Source organism: Nansenia antarctica (genome assembly GCF_963989245.1).
Source record: "Nansenia antarctica genome assembly, chromosome: 16".
Classification (NCBI taxonomy): Eukaryota; Metazoa; Chordata; class Actinopteri; order Argentiniformes; family Microstomatidae; genus Nansenia; species Nansenia antarctica.
Genome location: NC_137686.1, coordinates 8186066 through 8210267, shown reverse-complemented (window position 1 = coordinate 8210267; position 24202 = coordinate 8186066). Strand labels below are relative to the sequence as shown.

Below are 24202 nucleotides of genomic sequence, written 5' to 3'. Positions count from 1 at the left end.
TAGCCTGCAAACACACTGGAACGAGAGAAAAACAAAAAAAAAGCAAAAACAACAAACTTGAACTTATAGACTTTGAAAAAAACGATCCCTCTCTGGACAGACCCTCGCTGTAACTACAGTGTGAACTGGAGTTTTAAAACACAATGCACTGGTCCATTTGTACAACTTATTGTTTGACCATCATTTCCTTGTTTTCTCTTCTTCTCTCCTGTTGACGCCAGAGGGCTGTCGTCGTCACAGTTGGACTGACAGAGCGCCCTCCGGAGGTCATGGTTATGGTTGATCTTTATCTCTATCTGTTGGTTTTATTTGTGGAAACTTCCCCCCTGACTGTAACTTCTTGCTCATTCTGTTCCCTTGATCGCTCGGTGTCCCCAAGCTGGCTACATGCTCGGCGTTTTCAGTAAAAGAGGAAAAAATTATGGTTTGACTTTCAATCCCTCTATCGTGGTGAAATGGGGAGATAGACCAGACAAGAAACAAATGTCTGCTGTGTGCATCGGAGAAAGAGAGGGAGAGAGGGAGAGAAAGAGAGAGAGAGAGAGAAAGAGAGAGTGAGAGGGAGAGAGAGAGAGAGAGAGAGAGAGAGAGAGGGAGAGAGAGAGAAAGACAGAGTGAGAGAAAGACAGGGAGAGAGAGAGGGAGAGAGAGAGAAAGAGAGAGAGGTGGGTGTAAAAGATGAGTGTGACACAAAGAGAAAGAGAAAGAGGAGGGCGGAGGTTAAGTGAGTGCACTTCGGTAAAACTCAAACTCAATTTGGAAGTGGGTGCTTTTGTGTTAACAGTGAATGTGGCGCTTTCTTCCAAAAATGGATGGAATCGATTGAGGTCAAGCTGCCCTTGAGAAAAATATAGTTTGTCAAACTAAAGCTACTTTAAAAAAGTAGTTCACTACATATAAGCTACTTCAACAGACACACGACTGTTACTGACGTGACAGAGTTTAAATGCTCTGACATCACTGGGAGAGGGACCAATGAGGAGGCGGAGCTAAGTGGTGAGACCGGTGGCAGGAAGAGAAGACATTGTAGTGTCATTGTAATATTTCTTTCCTTTTCTTTTGGAAATATTTGACTGAGAAGTGACAGTTAGTACACTGCTACATGGTAACAAAGTACTTAACTAGAGGAAACACTACTAGGATTTAAATGTAGTTTAACTACCATGAAGCTACTGCAAAATGCAGTTAAACTGATAGTTGAAGTAGGAGTAGTGGAACTACTCCCCAACACTGCAAACAAGTGTTCTTTTGTTTCCAGCACACACACGCATACGTACACACACACGCACACGCACACGCACACACATGCACACACACACGCACACACTCATCTCTGCATCCTGACAGTTCTAGGACCCCAGTACCAAGCACACTGGGGAGAGAGAAACATTATGTCGTTATGAGTGAATATCACTCACAGACACACACACACACACACACACACACACACACACACACACACACACACACACACACACACACACACACACACACACACACTCACACACAGAGTGGGGGCCAGGGACAGCTCATCCACTCATGCACCAGTGCTGGAGGCCATCTCAGTGGATGTGGGCAGCAGATGGGCGACAGCTCCTCTGTCACAGACAGCAGCAATAACCCAGAAGGTGCTTCTCCTCTTCTCCTGGTGTCTCACTCCCTCTCTCCCCACACAGCAGGAGGCAGCTCGCAAAAACAAGAAGAAAACAAAGCTATGAAATGGGGGAAATATTACTTAAAATAAGCAAAATGACCTGCCAACAGAACAGGAATATTTCACGTGCCAAGATATTCTAAGAAAATATATAACTAGTTCAGTCAGACAAAAAAACAAACAAGCATATTGCCTTGATTTAAGATATTTCATCTTACCAAGAGAGATTAGATTTACTTTTGTAGTGCATCCCTTAACCCCCCCCCCCTCTCTGTTTATCTCTCTACGTATGTCAAACAATGACAATATGGCAGACAAGTAGAAGACAATAAAAATGAACAGACCATAATATGATTTGGACAGAACAGTTTGCCTGCGGGAAATGAACATGCAGTGATGTTGGCATGACATTTATTGCATAACGATACTTTACACAGAGGTGGTCCTTAGATTGTGGGTTCGATTCCCGCTGGGACCATATCTACTGAAAAATGTATGAACTCACTGCAATGTAAGTCGCTTTGGATAAAAGCGTCAGCTAAGCGGCCTATATTATATATTTCTCTTTATAAAGACTGACACATCTGCATGGCTGGACTGGTGAGCTTTGAGGAGGTAAACCTCAGTAGCTTCTCACCAAGGCAGGGGAGGCTGATGGAGGTAGAAATCGGAGGACGGGCTCATCGTAATGAATGGAATGCAATAAGGAATGGTGTCAAACGCATATGTGGTTGTAATAACATTCCTCAATCCGTTCCATGCATTACGATGGGCCTGTACTCCAATCTCCTACCGCCACCAGCCTCCCTAGCAACAGGGGAGGTCAGCTGTCAATTAGAGTTTGATTGACAGTTGCAGGTCAGGTCAGGAGCAAGGTGGCAGCTCACCCATGCATTTGAACATGGCCTTACCACCAAGCTATCAATGGGTCATAGACTCCTATGAATGAGTGTTGCTAAAATACTGTCCATTATTAGAACAGTACACTGTGTGGGTTTGTGCAGGTGTCACAGTGCAGTACAAGTGATTCAAATGAGTTGAAACAAGCTCATTGATCAAAATGGATGTCATTCTGAGCTTGACCGAACTGTCCCCTAGAACCCCAATTGGACATCGCAAACGTCAATCAAACTGTGATCCACCGTAATTGGCTCTCACTTTGTTCCATCTCTCCGCTCCAGACCCGCCTTATTCTCCCTAATCTCGATACCTCATTGGCTAGAATCGCGTCCATCGACGGTTGTGACAAGAAACAGGCTTGTGATTGGCGAGATTGAATTTCAATCACAAAGACAGCTCCCCGCGATTGGCTACGCCGGACGTCCGTCACCGCGCGGCAGGGCGCGGATTGGTGCAGGAGTGCGGGCGGACATCCTCCGTGGGTTTGCTCTTGAAGATCCACGGAGCGAATGTCGTCATGAGCGGTGGGTAGGAATTATAACATTGGTGTTTATAATAACATTGTTACTTCGTAAAACTATTTGTCCGTGTTGAACATGAACACGTAGGACGTGTTGCGCTTGTGTATGCATATGTTTGATAGTCAGTAAGAGCATTGTGTTGGGGTTGGTTGGCCTGTGCACTTCCTGGAAAAGGGCTGCCTTTCCCCCCAGTATCAAAGAGTTTGACCACCTCGCCACTGGCCTGTAGGCGCCGAGTCTTTGCGTTTAATTCCTGTTTTAATCGCATTAATAAGCAAATGCATTAATGCAACCACACAATGTCCACATTTCACATGGAGAGAGAGAATGCACTGGCATGCACACATCTCACAAAAGGGGCTTCCCTTTACAATACAGTTTGTATAGGGGACACAAAAGCTGCACCACAAAGTATTGTATATATACTAGTTAGTATATACTAGTATATGTTAGTTAGTATATACTAACGTTATTCCATCACTGTGTGTGTTTGCCAGTAAACCGTTTAGCTCCGTCTATCTGTGTGTCTGTTAGATGGCGGCGCTGTTTTCAGGCCGCGCTCAAAACGGCATTTTTTCCCCCTATCATCGTGAATGACTCTACCCGGTTTAAAGAGACAGACACCCGGGTTATGGATGCATCTGACCCGGTTTAAAGAGACAGCCACCCGGGTTATGGATGCATCTGACCCGGTAATCCGCCTTAACGCGGACTAGTTTCTCAGCACCATATTGCCCTCGGTGTGTTTAATGCATTAACAATGCATGCGTGGTATCTATCTGCTATGTGTAAGGTTGAGGAAATCAGATCCTATATTGTTGACCCAGATGGCTTGGCCACTGTAAGTAGCTATCTCGACCTGTCCTCAGTGTTATGGTTATGTCAATAGACTGAAACTGTTGCTTCCTCCAATGCTGTAGTTGGCACAACACAGACTCAATATGACTATAAAGAGTCAGCCCAGTGCTTCGGTCAAACACTAGCTACAGTACATATTGGATAGATAGAATAGATTAGATTTCACTTTATTGTCATCGCAGAGTACTAGACAACGAAATGCAGTTTAGCATCCAACTAAAAGTGCAAATAGTGATAAAAGAGCACAACATAAATAGAACAAGAATGGCAGTGATAGGTAACTATGCAATATACAGTGTGTGCAGAGGTAGTATTGTAAACATCAGTTTAGTAGAGGTATACAGTTATGAGCTATATATACTAGTTAAATAGCTAGTACAGTGAGGCAGTTTAGATAGATACTGATTCCGAGGGGACATTAAGGTGTCACACCACAATCCACCACAACAAAATAAAGTGATAACTGAATAATAGAATAACATAAAAAGATAAAATAAATAGATATCTGAAACCTTATATACAGTGACAACAGTCCAGTAAGATTTATATAAGTCAGTCCGTTTATTTAACGTCCCCCAGCCTGACTCCGGTCACCCCGGTCGAGCCAGCCGGAGGGGTTGTACAGTCTTATTGCGGCAGGCAGAAAAGATGCCTTTGCTCCGTGGTTGTAATAATCTGTTGCTTAAGGGGCTTTTCTGCTCTGCCACAGTGTCATGTAGGGGATGGGGGGGATTGTCCATGATGGCCAGGAGATTGGTCCTCATCCTCCTATTGGCCACCTCCTCCTCCACAGTGTCCAGGGTGACACCGAGGACAGAACCAGCTTTCCTAATAAGCTTGTTCTGCCTCTTGGTGTCACCCTCCTAGATGCTGCCCTCCCAGAATACCACCACTTACAGCCCTGTGCTGGCCACCACTGAATATATTATGAACAGTTTAGGCCTGTCGCACTCTGTATTTAGATTTTGAGATCCCTATTATATTAGATCCCTAGCCCTCTTGAGTTATAGAAGTGCATTAGCTAAGTGCATTAGCTAGATATGGACTAATTCCTAAATGCAATGTGTGTGTGTGTGTGTGTGTGTCTGTCTGTGTCTGTGTCTGTGTCTGCGACTGTGTGTGTCCATGTCTGTCTGTCCGTGTGTGTGTGTGTCCGTGTGTGTGTCCGTGTGTCAGATTCTCCAGTTCAGAGTCAGAACGACAATGTGTCGGGGATGGAGTGGCTGAGCTCGGCCGTCATCAGCTGTGACGTCATAACAGAGGAGGAACGGCAGAACCCAGACATCATCTGCAGCTCCAGACAGCCAGCCCAGATCAGGAACGCCAGGAGTGAGCACCTACACACACACACACACACACACACACACACACACATACACACACATACACACACACACACACACACACACATACACACACATTCACTCACTCACTCACTCACTCACTGTCGGGGTTGCCTCGGGGCACCCAGTACTAAGCCCACAGTTGGTTTTCCAACGTGTGTGTTTCGGTGTGTGTTGCAGATCAGCAGGACAGCATGGCCACCACTGTTGCTGTCAGTCCCAGCCAGTACCTTCAGCCCTCCGCTACTTCTTCTCAAGTGAGTGACACACGCACACACACGAGAAGAGACTTGTCTGTATCACACACACACACACACACACACACACACACACACAAGTCTTCTCTGAGTCACACGCACACACACACACACACACACACACACACACACACACACACACACACACACACACTTCCGAGAGTCTTCTCTGAGTCACACACATACCCGAGAATCCGGCTAGCGTTTGTCAGCACCACAGCTCTTTCCGACACTCACGCAGGCTGCGGCCCAGTTGCTTTTTAAATCCCTGAGTGGGCGTGACGGAATGGACGCTTTGGGGAGTAGGGTAGTAGAGAACCAGGCCGCAATGTCAGTCCACGACTAAAATAACCTCCTGTTCTTACATAACCTCCTGTTCTTACATAGCCTCTGTCATCTATTCTCTTATTGTAGTTGTTGTTGTTTACCTGTATGACTTGTTAGCTAGCTTTGTTGTTTGAGTTGGTCAGTGTCAGTCTACTATTAAAATAACATCTTGTAGCTTCTTTCATAGTCTTTGTCATATATTTGTCGTTGTTGTTATGATGACTTGGCTAGTATTGTTTATTGTGTTTGGTGTGCCTCAAAGAGACATACGACTCAGTTTTTGCATATGACTGATAACGATCTGGTTTACGGGAACTTATCTGACTTCCTGTATCCTGTATCAACGCGTGTAACTTCCTGTTCCTGTCTGCAGGACTCCCAGCCCTCCCCATTGGCCCTCCTGGCCGCCACCTGCAGTAAGATCGGCCCGGCGGTGGCCCAGGCCCCCGTCAGCGCCCCCCCCTCCCAGCCCCAGCCCCGCCGCCTGCTCCCCATCAAGCCCGCCCCCATCGCCCCCGCCCCGCCCAAGAACCTGGGCTTCCTGTCCGCCAAGGGCAACGTGATTCAGCTCCCCGCGGGCCTCGGGGGGTCCAACCCCGGCAGCCCCATCGTCCTCACCATCCAGAGCCCCGGGCGGCCCAACCAGACCACCACCTCCAACATCCAGTACCAGGTAAGACCCACCTCCCTCACATCTAGTACCAGGTAGGACATCCAGTACCAGGTAGAACATCCAGTACCAGGTAGAACATCTAGTACCAGGTAGAACATCCAGTACCAGGTAGAACATCCAGTACCAGGTAGAACATCTAGTACCAGGTAGAACATCCAGTACCAGGTAGAACATCCAGTACCAGGTAGGACATCCAGTACCAGGTAGAACATCTAGTACCAGGTAGAACATCCAGTACCAGGTAGAACATCCAGTACCAGGTAGAACATCCAGTACCAGGTAGAACTCACAGTTATCAGGACACTTGATGAGCCGGTTTCCTGGACACCGATTAAAGCCGAGTCCTGGACTAAATAGGAAAAATCTTAATCGACGCATTTGCAGTTTCATCTCGGATTAGGTTTGATCTGTTTCATCTAGGATTAGGTTTGATCTGTTTCTAGGAAACCAGCTCCATATGTGTCAAGGTCACAAAAAAGCAATTTGCAACTAACCCATTAATTGACTTTTTTTTCCATTCAGTTGATAGAGCGTAGGACTAGCCACCCTCAGGTCATGGGTCTGTGTTCCCATGGGAACCATATGTACAGAAAATGCATCTCTGTTAAACCCCGTCCGTCCCTCCCTCTGTGGTTGCCTAGGTGATGCCCCAGCTCCAGGGGACCCACTCCATCCAGATGATGCCCCAGGGGGGGCAGTTCCAGCTGATCCCCGGGACCAACCAGGCCATCCTGACCACGCCCATGTCCATGCCCGCCCCGGCCGTCACCCCGGTAACGCCGCAGAAGACGGTGGCCATCAAGCCGCGCGGCCGCAAGCCCAACAGCGCTAACGCTAACCTGGCGGCGGCCGGCGCCAACATGGTGCGCCTGCCCAGCGGCCTGACGCTGCCGCTCAACGTGGCCACAGGCGAGGTGGGCGGGGCCACGCAGATCGTCGCGGAGACGGCGGCGGTGGCCGCCCCTCCGGTGAAGGGCAGGCGGGGGAGGAAGAGGAAGGTGCCGTTAGCCCCGCCCCAGCCCGCCTCCCCCCCCATGGAGCAGATGGAGACGGTGCTGATCGAGACGACCACGGATAACATCATCCAGGTACGTCAGCCAATCAGATCAGATCAGGTTAAACTGTTTTTATAGATTCAGATTCAGGTTAAATGGAATGGTCATTGGCGTAGTACAAGTACAGAGACAACAAAACGCATTCGGCATCTAGCCAGATGGCATCTAGCCAGATAGCATCTAGCCAGATAGCAACTAGCCAGATAGCGTCTTGTCAGATAGCAACTAGCCGGATAGCCGGATAGCCAGATAGCCGGATAGCCAGATAGTGTCTAGCCAGATAGCAACTAGCCAGATAGCTGGATAGCCAGATAGCATCTAGCCAGATAGCAACTAGCCCGATAGCACCTAGCCAGATAGCAACTAGCCAGATAGCAACTAGCCAGATAGCGTCTAGCCAGATAGCAACTAGCCAGATAGCCGGATAGCCAGATAGCGTATTTCGTGCAAAATGGCAATACAAGGCCCTGAACAATATAATGAAAATACGTTTCTCACGTCCTCTCCGTGTCCACCCCCCCTCCCTCCCTCCCTCCCCTGTGTCCCCCCCCCCGCCCCATGTCCCCCTCCCTCCCCCGTGTCCCCCTCCCCCCAGGCGGGTAACAACCTGTACGTGGTCCAGTCTCCTGGCTCTGGCGGGCCGGCCATGGTGCAGCAGGTGCAGCTGGTTCAGCCCAAGCAGGAGCAGCTGGTCCAGATCCCCTCGCAGGCGCTGAAGGTGGTGCAGGCCGCCTCCGCCACGCTGCCCCAGGTCCCCCAGAGACAGACCGCCCCCCCGGAGCCCACCCAGGTACACACACACACAGTCACACACACACACACACACACACACACACACCTTTGCCACGCTGGCCCAGGTCCCCCAGAGACAGGCGGCTCCATCTGAGCCTACCCAGGTACACACACACACACACACACACACACACACACACACATACACACACACATACACACACACACACACACACTCTCACACGCCTCAACCCACACGGGTATATACACCTCAGCCTACCGACCAGCTCAGTGGCCTTGTGGTTTGGGAGGTCGTGAGTTCGATCCCCGACCGAATGATACCAAAGACTATCAAAAATGGTACCCGATGCCTCCCTGCTTGGCACTCAGCATTAAGGGTTGGATTGGGGGTAAGACCCTGCGACATACCAGCGTCATGTCCAGGGGGTGTACTTGTAATCAAGCTGCCTCACGCTACAGAAACAGGAGATAGGCTCCTGCCCTATGGACCATTAGGCTTCGAGAACCATTGGTTCTCAAGGCTACCACGCGGGTATATAAATACACACACAGGCTCACTCAAACAGACACACACACAAACAGACACACACACACACACACACACACACACCTCCGTAAACAGAGACCGGTAGCTCAACAAGTGGCCCAGATAGAGCTGACACCAGAATATACTGTAGTGATGCGGGGTTGGTTCATAACCCCCTGACCTCGTGGGTTCAACCACATAACCAGATTTATTATTAGGGTTTACGGTCAGACTCCATGGGGTTCAACCACATAACCAGATTTATTATTAGGGTTTACGGTTAGAAATATTGCACTGATGAAGTTCAAGTCGGGTGGCGGGGGAAATATTAGGGAAAACAACACATTAAGACAAACATTTTAGATTAGATTCAACGTTATTGTCATCGCAGAGTACAAGTACCAGACAACGAAATGCAGTTTAGCATCTAACCAGAAGTGCAAATAGTGATATAAAACATGCCAGTGATAAGTGATAGGTACAGTATGGCAGTTAGCGCTATATACAGGAGAGGATAGTAGTAAGCTATGTGCAGTTATGGTAGCTATGTACAGTATGGTGGATACAGCTCCATTGTCCTGTGTGCCTGAAAAGGCTCCACCATTTTCCGCCATGTTGGCCAATGTTTTAGTTTTTCACAGTCAGTTTTGAGTCGCCATCTTAGCGATCCTGCTAACTCAACAACTGCCAACTACCACTCACCACCTCGAGTGTTCCAAGTGTTCTATATGGTGTTCTACCTAGCAACAACACCCTGATTGGCTACGATAAACCAAGCGAAGCGCCAATGTTGATTCGCCCTCGGGGCGCTAAATGAAGTTAACCCCTCGCACCTCCTCAGCTGCTGATCAAAACGGCGTCGGGGGAGTGGCAGACCATCCAGCTGCAGGAAACCACCGTCTCCGCGGCGACCACCATCTCCAGCTCGATCGCGCCGACCATGACGACCGTCGGGGGGGGCAAGAGGACGCTGGCGGGGGGGCGGAAGGAGAGGACCCTACCAAAGATCGCCCCGGCGGGGGGGTTGATAGCGCTGAACGCGGCCCAGCTCTCCTCGGCCTCCCAGGGGGTGCAGACCATCAACATCAACGGGGTGCAGGTGCAGGGGGTGCCTGTTACCATCACCAACGCTGGAGGTAGGGGGGGGGCGGGTGTGTGGCTGTCTGTGTGTGTGTGTGTGTGGGTGTGCGCCTGTGTGTGGGTGTTTGGCCGTGTGTGTGTGTGTGTGTGGGTGTGGGTGTGAGTGTGGGTGTGTGTGGGAGTGTGTGTGTGTGTGTGTGTGTGTGTGTGCACTGTGCAATCGTCTGTGTTTGTGTGTGTGGGTGGGTGTGTGTGGGTGGGTGTCTGTGTGTGTGTGTGTGTGTGCGCCTGTGTGTGGGTGTTCGGGCGTGTGTGAGTGTGTGTGTGTGGGTGTGTGTGTGTGTGTGTGTGGGAAATGGTCTGTGTGTGTGTGGGCGAGTGTTGGCTTGTGCGTGTCGTTCAATTCAAGTGAAAGGAATGTCTACCTGCGTGGTGCAGCCGTGGGGCGTGTGTGGGAACCCACCTTCTGTGGAAAGTCCTCCCCACTGCTTTGCCGTGTCCTGAAAAAGAGACACATAAAGCACATTAGAATAATGATAATATATATATTGATATAATGATAACTATATATATATTATATATAATTTTAAAAATAAATAATAAACAATTAGTCTAATTTCCACATCACTGAGTGTTATGATATCTATAATAATAATAATAATAATAATAATAATAATAATAATAATAATAATAATAATAATAATAATAATAGACTTGTCATATACTGGACCTCAAATTAAAGTAAACAGAAAATATAAAACCTCCTCCTCTCTCCATCTCCCCCCCCCAGGCCAGCAGCACCTCACAGTTCAGACGGTGCAGGGCGGGGGGCTGCAGCTGAGCGGCGTGACTGCCCAGGGCCAGCAGGTGGCGATGGAGCAGGCCATCGCCCTGGAGCTCCCCATGCAGCCCGGGGAGAAGAAGAGACGCGTGGCCTGCACCTGCCCCAACTGCAAGGACAGGGACCCCGCCATTACGCGGTAACTATGCGCATGAAGGGACTAAAGCTGTCATTGCACAGAGTACAACCAAATGTATGAATGCTCTAGAGGGGGCGTCTAGGCAAGGGGTCACAGCCATCGAAGGCGACCCCGGAGCAATTAGGGGGTTTAGTGCCTTGCTCAAGGACACTTCGACACGTGGCCAGCCTGGGTTCGAACCGCTGCAAGCTGCCTTGCACTGGCCTCGCGATCATGAGACACCGGCTCTACCGGCTGTCCCAAGAGGTTCTGCAACTGGTCTGTGTCTGTGTGTGTGTGTGTGTGTGTGTGTGTGTGTGAGAGTGAGTGAGTGAGTGAGTGTGTGTGTGTGTGTGTGTGTGTGTGTCTGTGTGTGTGTGTGTCTGTGTGTGTGTGTGTGTCTGTGTGTGTGTGTGAGAGAGACTCACTGTGTTGGTGTCCTGCCCCCCAGGCCTGGCGAGGTGGGGAAGAGGAAGCACATCTGCCACATCCCCGGGTGTGAGAAGACCTTCCGGAAGACGTCTCTGCTGCGGGCGCACGTGCGGCTGCACACGGGGGAGAGGCCATTCGTCTGCAACTGGGTGTTCTGCGGGAAGAGGTTCACACGCAGCGACGAACTGCAGCGGCACGCCAGGACGCACACAGGTGGGTCACACACACACACACACACACACACACACACACGTAGGAGACACACACACACACACACGTAGGAGATATACACACACACATACACACACGTAGGAGAGACACACACACGTACGTAGGAGACACACACACACACACACACACACATACACATAGGAGACACACACACACACATAGGAGACACACACACACAAACATACATACACGTAGGAGACACACACATATGTAGGAGACATACACACACACCGGTCCGTCACACACACATAGGAGTCACATATGGGTGTATATGTAGGAGACATACACACACATGTAGATGTAGGAGAGGGAGGAGGAGTCACACACACAATGTTCAAACCACACAGACATGCTCTGGTAGGGAGATAGGGACATAAGACTTAGAAATAAATAGACACACACACACTCACACACACACACACACACACACAGGTGCATATGTACTGTATAGACACGCACCAGAACGCAGAGGTCAGCCTTTGCAAAGCTATATGCTGTTAACTATATAAAACTATTTCACAATAAGCCAAATGGTGTTCAAGTGTCATTTGCTGTACTGAGGACCTAACCACCAACCTCCATTGTCCCCCCGCTCCCCCCTGCACCCCCCCCCCCCCCTGCAGGAGACAAGAGATTTGAGTGCAACCAGTGTCAGAAACGCTTCATGAGGAGCGACCACCTGACGAAGCATTACAAGACACACATAAACACCAAGAACTTGTGAACGTGCGCCCGCGCTGGTCCCCTGGACGCTCGACTGTAAACACAGACAGGCCACGCCCCCCCGTGAACTAGACTCTAGAGAGACAGGAAGAGGAAGAGGAGAAGGAAGCAGGGACGATACAGAGGCGGGGCCGGGTCACGATGGGGGTGAACCCCCCCCCACCCCCCGAAAAAAGGCTCTGTTCACCCCCCTCGGTGGCTCCACTGCCCCCGGTGTACATACCCCGGACCTCCCCTTACAGACTCCAAACTGCTCCAGTCGGTTTATTGATGATGATGATAATAATAAGATTATTTTTTTGTATCTGTTGCTTTGTTGTTGTTTTTCTCCCCCCCCACCCCCGGACGGACGGACGGACAGACAGCACGGCAGGCTTGTATCTCCGTAGGCCTGTATGATGGGGGAAGGCGTAGCCTGTAGGATGTTTAGGAGGGGGTGTTTATAACGGACGTTAGACCCGACGTAGACGCGGGATGATGATGTCACGAGGACGTCATACCCCGAGGCGCCAGAGCCAAGCCCGAACCCCCGCCACAAGGACCGTGGGAGGGGAAAGAGAGAAGGATGGATGGATTCACTTACTGAAGCCCAAACCCCACCAGCCCCCCCCCCCCTTTCCCACCGCCCTTGATCCCAAAGGAGACTCTAGCCACTCTTGTTTCATTCCTCCTCCCTACCCAGCTCAGCAGTTGTTTTTTCTCCCCCTGTTTTTACCTTTAAACATTAACAACTTTTTGTTTTTGTTCTTGTGGAAGTTCCAGAACAGGGGAATGCAAGTTCTCAATCAAACCCATGATCACGTTCAGTGAATTACACATCGTAAAGATCACCTTTTTACATTGATGAAATGGTATTTTGACATATTATTATTGTTAAACTTAACAATCTCTCAACAAGTTAAGTATTTGGCTGATGTAGAAAGCGGCCGTGACGACCAGTATTTCAAGTCTCTGTTCCAGGCTTCAGTGTCCTAGTTTACTTTGGCGGATTACGTTTTGTGTATATTATGTTTATACAAATATACATTCATGGGCAAATAGAGATATTTATAATGTTCAGGCTCAATACCCCCTTTCAGAAGGACCCGTTGGTGTAATTGGAAAATTAAATATGAAAGTGTAATTTAAATCTTGTTTGAGTGGAGAGTTCAAGATGTTATATTGAAAGCGAATTCCTTCTAAATTGGTTTATATGGAATGCATTGGATGATAATGTTTATGCATTGGATGATAATGTTTATATCATTTTCATTTGACTTTACAAATGTAAACTCCAAATATGGTTTGGCTTGACAATCATGTCATTAGATGCAACAAATCAACATCAAATGTTTTCTCAGGCCTCTCCCATTACCTTAAACCTAAAAAGAAAATCATCAATTTGATTTGATATGTTTTGAAAACAACTCTGATTTGACAGTTGAGATGTTGGCAAGCTATGTGATGGCACTATCGCTTATCCAAATAGTTCTTTTTCTTTCAGTTTCTTTAAGACATTTGGAAGTGCGGTGCTAAACAGTATTAAGGTGTGTTTTGTTCACCTTATAAATACATATATAAATTATTTATGTAACAGCAAACATGTAACATTTATTTCATATTACCTAGGGAGGGGAGGGGACACTTTCTGGCTGAATGGTTGAATTAATTGAGTTATTTAAAGAAAGATTGTACATTTCTGAAATATTCCCCCAAAATGTCATACTTTTTTTTCTTTCTTTTTTTTACCAGATCTTCATGGTTTTTAGTTTTTTTTTTATTGGGTAACCTTTTAAGAATGGCGATCTCTGGAGCCCTAAAATGGGGTCCTGCTCTTATTTATGTTTGTTTTGTAAGTCTGAATGTGTACATACAAATGTAGGATGATAAAGTTACACTGCCAAGTATTTTGGTCAACGAGGCCAGGACCTATATTCACCAATCATCTCAGAGTAAGAGCACTGATGTAGGGTCAGGTGCTCCGCCTGTCAATATAATCTTATTCATTACGGTCAAACTGACCCTGGATCAGCCCTTCTAGTCTGAGTGGTGTTATGAATAGCGGCCCAGATGTGAAGGACGTGTGGGACTATGTACAGTGTGAGGAGATTAAAGCCCTAATGTGACATTGTATAATAGCTTCATTCCTGCTTTCTACAAGACCTCCTCTTATAGATGATCGTTTTTCTATTCGAAGTAAAGTTGCCTTAGACAGTTGCTACCCAGTATTTAAAGAGATTCCTGTCTAAAAAAAAAATCCAGGGAACGGCATTTTTTTTTTGTAGAATGAAATTCCTTTTGATTCTTTTTGTGTCTCTAACTTATGTTACATGAGGAAATAAATGCCAACGTTAATGTGCACTGATCCCAGGTTTGGAAAACAAAACAAAAAAAAGTTTTATTTTATTTTCTATTTTCTTTCTATTCTAAATAATGATCAGTGTGGTATGAGTAACCTGAGTTCTGGTCTGTTGTGATCTTAAGTGCTTCTCCCTCTCTGAATCTGGAGTTCTCTCTACATAAAGAGATCCAGTTGGTTATTTGTGACAGATCCAGTCCCTTTGTTTCTTGTTGGACAGGGTGGCCGTGTTTTATAACTTGTACGAAGGTGCTTACTACAACTGAGAGCTTGCTCCTTTTCTACAGACTTCCCCTTCAATAAAGACTTTAAACCCTGTTTCTGTGTGTCTGTCTCTCTCATCTTGAAATATTCTCTCCATCTCTTTCTTTCTCTGTGTGTGAGTGTGAAAGCACACTTAAATATAACATTTTTCTTACAGTACAGTAAGGTTTTAACATTCACTTAATAAGAAAAATAAGCATGTGATTGCTTGGCTAGAGTCACTACTCTGGCTCTTGAAGACTAGGGGGAGAGAGACTTAACCTACACATCAACATTACTAGACCCCAGTGAGATGGGGATCACTCATTTTACAAAATAAAAGCTTCTGCACGATATGCTCTTATTGTGAAGAGTTTGCATGGCACGTGACGTCATCAGAAGTCGACATATCGAGAGTGCTATCATGCTACATTCACTCTGGAGTCCAGAACCATGAACAGGTAAAACACTTCACGTTGACATGAGAGCAATTATACTAATCCTTAAGTTGCAGAGACAGGCTGGCTACAGATATATGTTATATACGTCTATTACGCAAGAACGACAGTGTTTCTATAGACAACAATAGTGAGGAATGTTGCTAGGCAGACTAACGACAGACATCTGTGTTTACTGTTTACATTCATAGTCAACATCCGGATTGTGTTGTTAGACAGCTCGTGACGTTAGAATTATAAGGTTCTATCTCCATTTTTGTCAAAATTGAGTTTTTTTCATAATCTGATCCATTAGGTGTTTATTAATGCCTGTGTGGTGTTATTTTTTAAATGTTGACATTTTTTAGTTAGTAATTAATAAAATACAAAGGTTCCATCTCACAAAACATAATGGAATGTAAAAACTTTGACGCTCAATATCTCTGAACTGCCCTAAAGGGAGATAGAACCGTATCATTCTAAACTCACGAGCTGTTACACAGTGACAGACAGAGACCCTCAGATGTTAGATGTTACTGACAGTGTTCACAGTAGAGTGGACGTTTCAACATGTTGGGCCAATACTGTAGACAACTGATGAGTGTATCTGCTTATTTGATACAGTTCATAGTACAGTACAGCTTTTGTAAACTACTACTACTACTACTACTACTACTACTGTAAAACAGATGGGATCCATATTTCACTCGTCAAGTCAATGGTGCAGTTTGTTGTTTGGGTTGAACCTTTAGCTTCATGAATGACTCTGGTGTAGTTGTTATGGCTGAGTCAGGACTACCACCGTCTGGACAGTTTCTCTACTGTAAATAAAAACAAAAAGTAATTCTTCCTTCTTTTAGCGTTGTAACTGCCATTGGCCCCTGTTCATAGCAGCATAGATTTGTTTTTCTTATGACTGATGGATAGATGACTGTTGTAAGTTGCTTTGGGTAAAGGCATCTGCTAAATGTCTCAAATGTAAATGTAAATGGGAGGATCATGGGCTCATTAATGGAATGAGGAAGGTATCAAACGTGTGTTTTATACAATTCCTCATTCCATGCCACGCATAATAATGAGCCCATAGAATTGAACGACAAAGGTATCAAACACGTAATAACAACAAGCCAGTGTCCTCCGATCTCCTCGTCCACCAGCCTCCCTTGTTATGAGTCAATCGGAAAAATATATACGTTTTAAAACCATCTGCCATTATCCAACTGCCATATCCTCCCTCAACCTCCACCCAGATGGTAGGATAGGACCATGCCGGAGGGAGGCGTGGCTGGGTTCGGCCCGGCCGAGTTGATCTCAGGGCTGTGCCACACGGGTCCAGACGACCCGTTCCCTGTATGGCAGAATGGTACCGTCAGCCCCTGCTTCAACCAGCTGGTCCTGGGGGCTCTGCCTCACGCTCTGGTGGCTGTCTGCAGTGCCTGCTACCTGAGCGCTCCAAGGTAGGTTGTACACACAACTATAGACACACACACACAGGCATGGACACACACATACACACACACACAGGCAAGGACACACACACAGGCAAGGACACACACACACACACACACACAACACACACACACACACACACACACACACAGGCAAGGACACACACACACAACACACACACACACACACACACAAGGACACATACACAACACACACACACAGGCAAGCATGGACACACACGTAGGCATGAACACTCACCCGCACACACATACACACACTCTTTATCTGAACGTAAATGTTCAATGTCTTAAATGTTTTACATACTACAGCCATTCTAGATGGGCATCCCTATCAGCTGTAATATTTAGCCAGGCCAGACACCGTCACACACACACACACACACACACACACACACACACACACACACACACCATCCGTCGGACACCCGATCATCCATGTTACCCGTCCCCAGATGCATCCTTCTGCAGTCTTCTCCTCCGTGTGGCTGGAGCCTGAGGCTGGCCTCTGCCCTGCTGCTGGCCCTTCTCTTCCTGGGGGACCTGGTCCTGGTGACCCTCCAGCACCAGGGGGACCTCCAGCACCAGGGGGCCCTCCAGCACCAGGGGGCCCTCCTGCACCAGGGGGCCCTCCAGCACCAGGGGGCCCTCCTCTACCTGAACATCCTGGTGGACGGCTCTGCCCTCCTGGCCTGGACGGTCCACTCCGGGGCCCTGCTGGTCCTGCAGCGGTCCATCTTCAGAAGAACCAGGGGTCCCTCTGTGTTACTGCTACTGGCTCTCCTCCCCGTCCCCCACCTAGCGGTCACCCTGGTGGCCTACGCCCGGGACAGCGCCTACGTGGACCTGGCCCAGCCCCTCAAGGTGGGGAGGTTGGCTCTCGTCGCGGCCCGGGCCCTCCTCCTCTCGGCCTACCTCCTGGCGTTCGCGTTCCCCTGCGTCGGCGGCGCCGGGTACACTCTGTATGTGAACGACGTGGACGGAGCCCCGCTCCTCCCCGAGAGCCTGTCCCACCCGGACACGGGGGAGATGGTGGGGGAGGACGGCAGCAGCTGCCTCTCCCGGCTCCTCTACCTGTGGCTGAACCCCCTCCTGAGGCGCGGCCGGCGCGGGGACCTGGAGCGGCCGTGCGACGTCTATCTCCTTCCCCGGCGCCTGCGCACCGGCGCCGTGCGTCGGCGGTTCCGCCGCTGCCAGGAGGACTGCCGGCAGGGGGCGGCGGAGGCGCAACGACAGGGGAGCGAGGGAGGAAGAGGAAGAGGAAGCGTCACCGCCGGGCCTGTAAGCAGGAGCCTAGAGAACGGCACCTGGACTTCCCCTCGTCAGGAGGAACCGTCGTCGGAGGCGGTGGGAGGTGAGGAGGTGGGGCTGCTTAGGGTGCTGCACAAGGCCTTCGGGCTGCGCTACTACCTGCTAGGCGTGCTGAAGCTAGCGGGCAACATGCTAGGCTTCGCGGGGCCCCTCCTCCTCAGCAGCCTGGTCGGCTACATGGAGGAAGCGGAGGCACCGGTGAGCCGCGGGGTGTGGTGCGCCGCGGGCCTGTTCTCCAGCACGCTGCTGGCCGCCCTGGTCCGGAACGTCTTCGTCTTCGAGGTCTCCAAGGTGGCGTTGTCGGCGCGCGCCGCGCTGGTCTCGGCCGTCTACGGGAAGGCCCTGCGCGTCAGCGGGTGCGGCGGGGGTCTGGCGAGCTTCACGCTGGGCGAGGTGGTGAACTTCATGAGCACGGACACGGACCGCGTGGTCAACTTCTTCAACAGCTTCCACGAGGTAAGGTGCGGCACTTGACCGCTATATCGCTGTGGCTCTGACCCCGTGCTTTGACCTCTGACCCTGTGCTCTGACATCTGACCCTCCTGTGCTCTGACCTCTCTGGCTCTGACCTCTATGTGCTTTTACCCTGTGCTCTCTGACCCTGTGCTCTCTGACCTTGTGCTGTCTGACCCTGTGCTCTTTGACTCTGTGTATGCATGTGTGATTACTCTACACGGGTGTCTGTTTGAGAAGGCAGGAGTGGGGGGGGTGTGGGGCTAACATAATACCAATGACCCTGTGTAAATGAACAAACAAACAGACCTTCCTCTGTGGTTCCTCTTCAGGTGTGGAGCCTTCCCTTCCAGTTCTCCATCGCCCTCTACCTGCTCTACCTGCAGGTGGGCGTGGCCTTCCTGGGGGGGCTGGGCGTGGCCCTGCTGCTGGTGCCGCTCAACAAGCTGCTGGCGTCCCAGATCCTGGAGAACAACAAGCACATGCTCAGGCACAAGGACAGCAGGGTCAAGGTGAGGTGGAGTCCACTAGGGGGGGCGTCTCAATGGTCTAACATGGCTCTCTCTCCTGGTGTCCTTTTCCTTTTCCATCTGCACTTCCGCCGTCTTAGTGGTTCAAGTTGGTTTTTGAAGTTATTGCTCCAGTGTTTTATTCAGTGGATGCAGTAAATCCGATATACAATTATGATGTCGATGACTTGTTGGTCTTCTTCGTCGTAGATCCACTAGAATGTTTCCCTGAGCAAAGCCACAAAACAAAAACACACAGAAGGGTTCGTATCGATCGTATCTTTTGAGAGTCCGTGGATTGCAGTGCTGTGTTTCGTCTGGACACTGCCAGTGTGAACAGCTCTGGAAGTGGATATCAATAACACTTCTGTGTCTCCCCCGTCCTCTCCCTTGAGACGTATAGTGTATGCGGTGTAGAGTCGACAACTTTCTCACTACCAAATACGAGACAAAAGATGGCGTGCCACTGCACGGGCGGGGGGGGGGGGGGGGGGCAGGGTTTGCAGGAATTCGCTCATTTACGCTATACGTACGCATGAGGAGCCTGTGAGTGATGAGCCTGTATTTTGGCCCAAAATACAGGACATCCCAGCTAATACAGGACATACCAGCTAATACAGGACATCCCAGCTAAAACAGGACAGTTGGCATGGCAACCCTAATGTGGAGTTCAAATGAAACTGCTTGCCTGATGTTCACCTGAACTTCACCCTCTGTCTTGTCTGTCTGTCTGTCTGTCTTGTCTGTCCTTCCAGCTGATGACTGAGGTCCTGTTTGGCATCCGGGTCATCAAGTTCTACCACTGGGAGGACCACTTCTCCCAGAAGATCTCCGACTGTCGCAGGCAGGAGCTGAAGCACCTGAAGGCCCTCAAGTACCTGGACGCGGTGTGTGTGTACACCTGGGCAGCGCTGCCCGTGGTCATCTCCATCCTCACCTTCGTCACCTACACGCTGCTGGGGAACCAGCTCACCGCCGCCAAGGTGAGGAGGCGTCACGGGCGGCCATCTTGGGTCTCCGTTCACTTTCATTCAGCGCCGAGGGGGAGTGAAGTCGTCCAGATTGTCAACCTTCTAGAGCGCAGAGGGTGACTGTGTTCACCAAAGATGCATACATTATGCTGCTTGGTTTTTGTAGCCAATCAGAGTGTTGTTGCTAGGTAGATGCCACATAAAGCACTTGGCACTCTAGGTAAGGTGGTGAGTGTTCCAGAATTGTTTGGCAGTTGGTGAGTTAAACAAGACTATGCTTGTAATAATCACATTACATTTCTCACAGATTCATATCCCATTTCCCCAATGAAAAAAGCCAAGCTTTTAAACGTCAGTGGTTGTATTGAGTTGAGAGATATTCAGACACATTATTAATAGAAGTGTGTCAGACTCGGTCCCGTTTGATTGGTAGATGACCTATTTTGAGGGGTCTTTGATATTGTTTCTTTATTTCTTTGTGTCTCAGAGTAACAAATAAAGCAACAATATCAAAGACCCCTCAAAATAGGTAATCTATTCTGACACACTTCCAATAATAATGTGTCTGAATAGCTCTCAACTCAATGCAATCACTGAAGTTCATTTATTTAACCACGTTTTTATTTAACCACGTTTAACAACGTTTTTATTTCTGTTTGTGCTAATAATAATAATCACATTTTACATACAATGTGCCTATAACTCACTTGTTTAAACATTTGTTACAAGATTTCTTTTGGTTAATGAATTGATTTCTTATGCTTCCTCCTCCTCCGCCCCCCCTAGCCTGTCCCAACCTCTCAACAGAAGTATTCTATGTATCTAAGCTGTTGGAGTATACAGTTAAAAGAAGACAAAATGCTTCCTTTCCAATACTTATTGAGGGCACTGTCTGTTAGTCTGGGGCTAATGCAGGGTTGTCCTCCCCCCAGGTGTTCACCACCCTGGCCCTAGTGGGCATGCTGATCCTGCCCCTCAACAGCTTCCCCTGGGTGCTGAACGGGACCTTGGAGGCCAAGGTCTCCCTGGACCGCCTCCAACGCTTCCTCCATCTGCCCAACCAGGACCTCCACGCTTACTACAGCCAGGGTAGGGCTAGGGGACTGGGAGGGGGTGTAGGGTAGGGGTGGGGTGGAGGGTGTGTGTGTGTGTGTGTGTGTGTGTGATTGTGTGTGTGATGTGTGTGTGTGTGTGAACTTCCTCCATCTGCCCAACCCGAACCTTGATGCATACTACAGCCAGGGTAAGGGGACCTGGAGGGTGTGTGTGTGTGTGTGTGTGTGTGTGTGTGTGTGTGTGTGTGTGTGTGTGTGCTTGCATGTGTGTGTATGCGAGGGCTAGAAATAGACGCTTGTAAGATCTAAATAAGCTTTTATGTACGCCTCTCAACTGACACCAAGGCTCCATCCACAGAGGCTCCTGAGGACCCCCAGACCACCATTCTGATGGACGGGGGCACGTTCTCCTGGCAGGGGCCGGGGGGGGTGGAGGGACCGGGGGGGGTGGAGGGACCGGAGGGGGTGGGGGGGCCGGAGGGGCCAGGGGGGCTGGAGGGGGCAGGGGGGCCGGACCCCCCCTCAGAGGGAGACACTAGGCCTGCGTTCTCCAAGGGGAGTCTACTGCTGCAAAGCCTCAACCTCAGGGTCCCCAAGGTGTGTGTCCTGCTGCATCACACACAGTATGTACAGTATGTCAGGGGAGGCTGGTGGAGGTAGAAATCAGAGGACGGGCTGGAGTGGAATAGGGGAATGGTTTGAAACGTGCGTGTCTGATTCCGTTCCATGCATTACAATGAGCCCGTCCTCTGATCTCTACCTCCACCAGCCTCCCCTGGTGTATACTCAGGGGTGAATTCTATCTCTAGCCCATTAAAAAGTCACAGACAGCCTACAACACCGCTAAATAATTTCTCTCCATGTCCTCCAGGGGTCTCTGGTTGTTGTGGTGGGGAAGGTGGGCTGTGGGAAGAGTTCCTTACTGGCAGCCCTGACTGGAGAACTCCACCGGTAAGACTTCAACTTAGGCTTAACTCATTCAGTGCCGGGGGGGTGAATAAAGTCGCCCAAATTCTGGTCAACATTATAGAGTTCCCAGGGTGACTTGATTCACCCAAAAAAAAGCATAAATGATGATGCTTAATGTTGTAGCCAATCAAAGTGTTGTCGCTAGGTAAACACCACATGGCACGCTAGGCGGTGAGTGTTCTGGAATGCTTTGGCAGTATGGTGAGTTGTTATGTTCCTCTAAGTTACTTCACGAGATCAGATGAACTGAAAGATGACAACTCTCCGAAACAGAAACTGTGACACTTGCTGGGAGCTTAGTGAAGGGAAAAGGTTGCCAGATGTTACCAGCTTCATGAAGCTCAACTAAACATTTTTTTTTTACGTGTTACTTGATGACTCTCTTCGGTCTGCAGGCGTGCAGGTGTGGTGTACGTCCAGGGCAGAGAGGAGGGCTTCGGCCTGGCCGCCCAGGAGCCCTGGATCCAGCATGCAACAGTGCGTGACAACATCCTGTTTGGAAGGAAGTACGACAGCTCCTTCTACCAGGCTGTGGTGGAGGCCTGTGCCCTCACAGACGACCTCAATGTAATATATCTACATCTCTCTTTCTCTCAGTCTCTCTCTCTCTCTCCTAGTCTTGCCCAGTGCTCTTTATTGTTCATAGATGACAGATGAGTCAAATCTCTCTCCCTCTCCCTCTCTCTCTCCCTCTCTCTCCCTCTCTCTCTTCCTCTCTCTCTCTCCCTCCCTCCCCCTCTCCCTCTCTCCCTCTCTCTCCCTCCCTCCCTCCCTCCCTCCCTCTCTCTCCCTCCCTCCCTCCCTCCCTCCCTCTCTCTCTCTCCCTCCCTCCCCCTCTCCCTCTCTCTCTCTCTCTCCCTCCCTCCCCTCTCCCTCCCTCTCTCTCCCACCCTCTCCTCCAGTCTCTCTCCCTTTGTGTAACGGTATTGTTCAAATATTGCTGCTGCTGCATTACTCTTCAGAACGGAACACACACACACACACACACACACACACACACACACACACACACACACACACACACACACACATACACACACACACTTATTGCAACAGCGTGTGTGTTGTGTGTTGTGTGTGTGTGTGTGTGCAGATCTTGCCGGCCGGTGACAGGACAGAGGTGGGGGAGAACGGAGTGACTCTGAGCGGCGGACAGAAGGCTCGTCTGGCCTTGGCCAGGGCTGTTTACATGGTAACCCTGGCAACCTAACTGCCATCTGCCCCATGTTCTGTTCCACCATCAGTCCAATCCAACTTCGTTAGAAAAATAAATAGCAAATTGCTTTTGTTTTGTTTTTAGTCTGGATAGCATTGGACGTACAGTGATTTGAAAAGTCTATTTCTTTGTTGTCTGTCACACACACACACACACACACACACACACACACACACACACACACACGCGCGCGCTAGGAGAAGGACATCTACCTTCTTGACGACCCTCTGGCAGCAGTGGACAGCGATGTGGCTCACCACCTCATGGAGAAATGCATCTTGGGAATCCTCCGGAGCAAGACCAGAATCCTTTGCACTCACCGCATAGAGTTTGTGGACAAAGCTGATCTGGTGGTTCTGATGGACAACGGAACAATTATCAAAACCGGTAACTAAATCTCAAGGTTTTTATTTAGTCGGGGGCTTTGAATGAATTAGGTATGCTTGGTTGTCAAGGTTTCTTAGGTTACGGAAGTTGCCTAGGTTACGTATGTTCTGAAGTTGGTTACAAAACGTTGAGATACTTGCCTTTTGTTTTCTACAGGGTCAGCGGCAGAGGTCCTTCCATTGGTGGAAGCCGTGCCTAAACACCGCAAGAACCACAGCAATGCTAAGGAGAAAGGTGCCTGTTAGAAATATTAGAATGAATATCCATTTTGTCCGCCATCTTTGGTCATTCACACAGCATACACCCTATGGTACTGTAGGGGTAAACAGGCATTCTTCTAATGTATATGTAAATATGACCATTCATCTCATTACAGTATGTTGCTGTATATTATTTTATTTTATTACAGTATGTTGCTGTATATTATATTATTTTATTACAGTTTGTTGCTATATATTATATTGTATTATTACAGTTTGTTGCTGTATATTATATTATATTATTACAGTTTGTTGCTGTATATTATATTATATTATTACAGTTTGTTGCTGTATA

At 48.9% G+C, this 24202-nt stretch overlaps 2 protein-coding genes across 2 annotated transcripts in view; both read left to right on the top strand.

Moving 5' to 3' along the window:
• Positions 1-3042: 3042 nt before the first annotated feature.
• sp2 (sp2 transcription factor) lies at positions 3043-13078 on the top strand. Its single transcript, XM_080546604.1, has 10 exons — positions 3043-3078; positions 5110-5262; positions 5457-5533; positions 6234-6533; positions 7175-7621; positions 8184-8378; positions 9709-10003; positions 10738-10927; positions 11358-11551; positions 12193-13078. The coding sequence occupies exons 1-10, from the start codon at positions 3072-3074 to the stop codon at positions 12291-12293; spliced, it is 1959 nt and encodes a 652-aa protein (XP_080402730.1). The 5' UTR covers positions 3043-3071; the 3' UTR covers positions 12294-13078.
• Positions 13079-16576: 3498 nt separating this feature from the next.
• Positions 16577-24202, top strand: part of abcc10 (ATP-binding cassette, sub-family C (CFTR/MRP), member 10) — a gene marked incomplete at its 5' end in the record, with an annotated part of 19398 nt that continues 11772 nt past the window's right edge. Inside the window, 12 exons of the mRNA XM_080546824.1 lie at positions 16577-16767; positions 17232-18543; positions 18873-19052; positions 19805-20032; positions 20953-21109; positions 21434-21504; positions 21565-21672; positions 21947-22026; positions 22440-22611; positions 23138-23236; positions 23458-23647; positions 23804-23881. Coding sequence (XP_080402950.1) covers positions 16577-16767; positions 17232-18543; positions 18873-19052; positions 19805-20032; positions 20953-21109; positions 21434-21504; positions 21565-21672; positions 21947-22026; positions 22440-22611; positions 23138-23236; positions 23458-23647; positions 23804-23881 — 2866 coding nt within the window. The remainder of the gene's footprint in view (positions 16768-17231; positions 18544-18872; positions 19053-19804; positions 20033-20952; positions 21110-21433; positions 21505-21564; positions 21673-21946; positions 22027-22439; positions 22612-23137; positions 23237-23457; positions 23648-23803; positions 23882-24202) is intronic.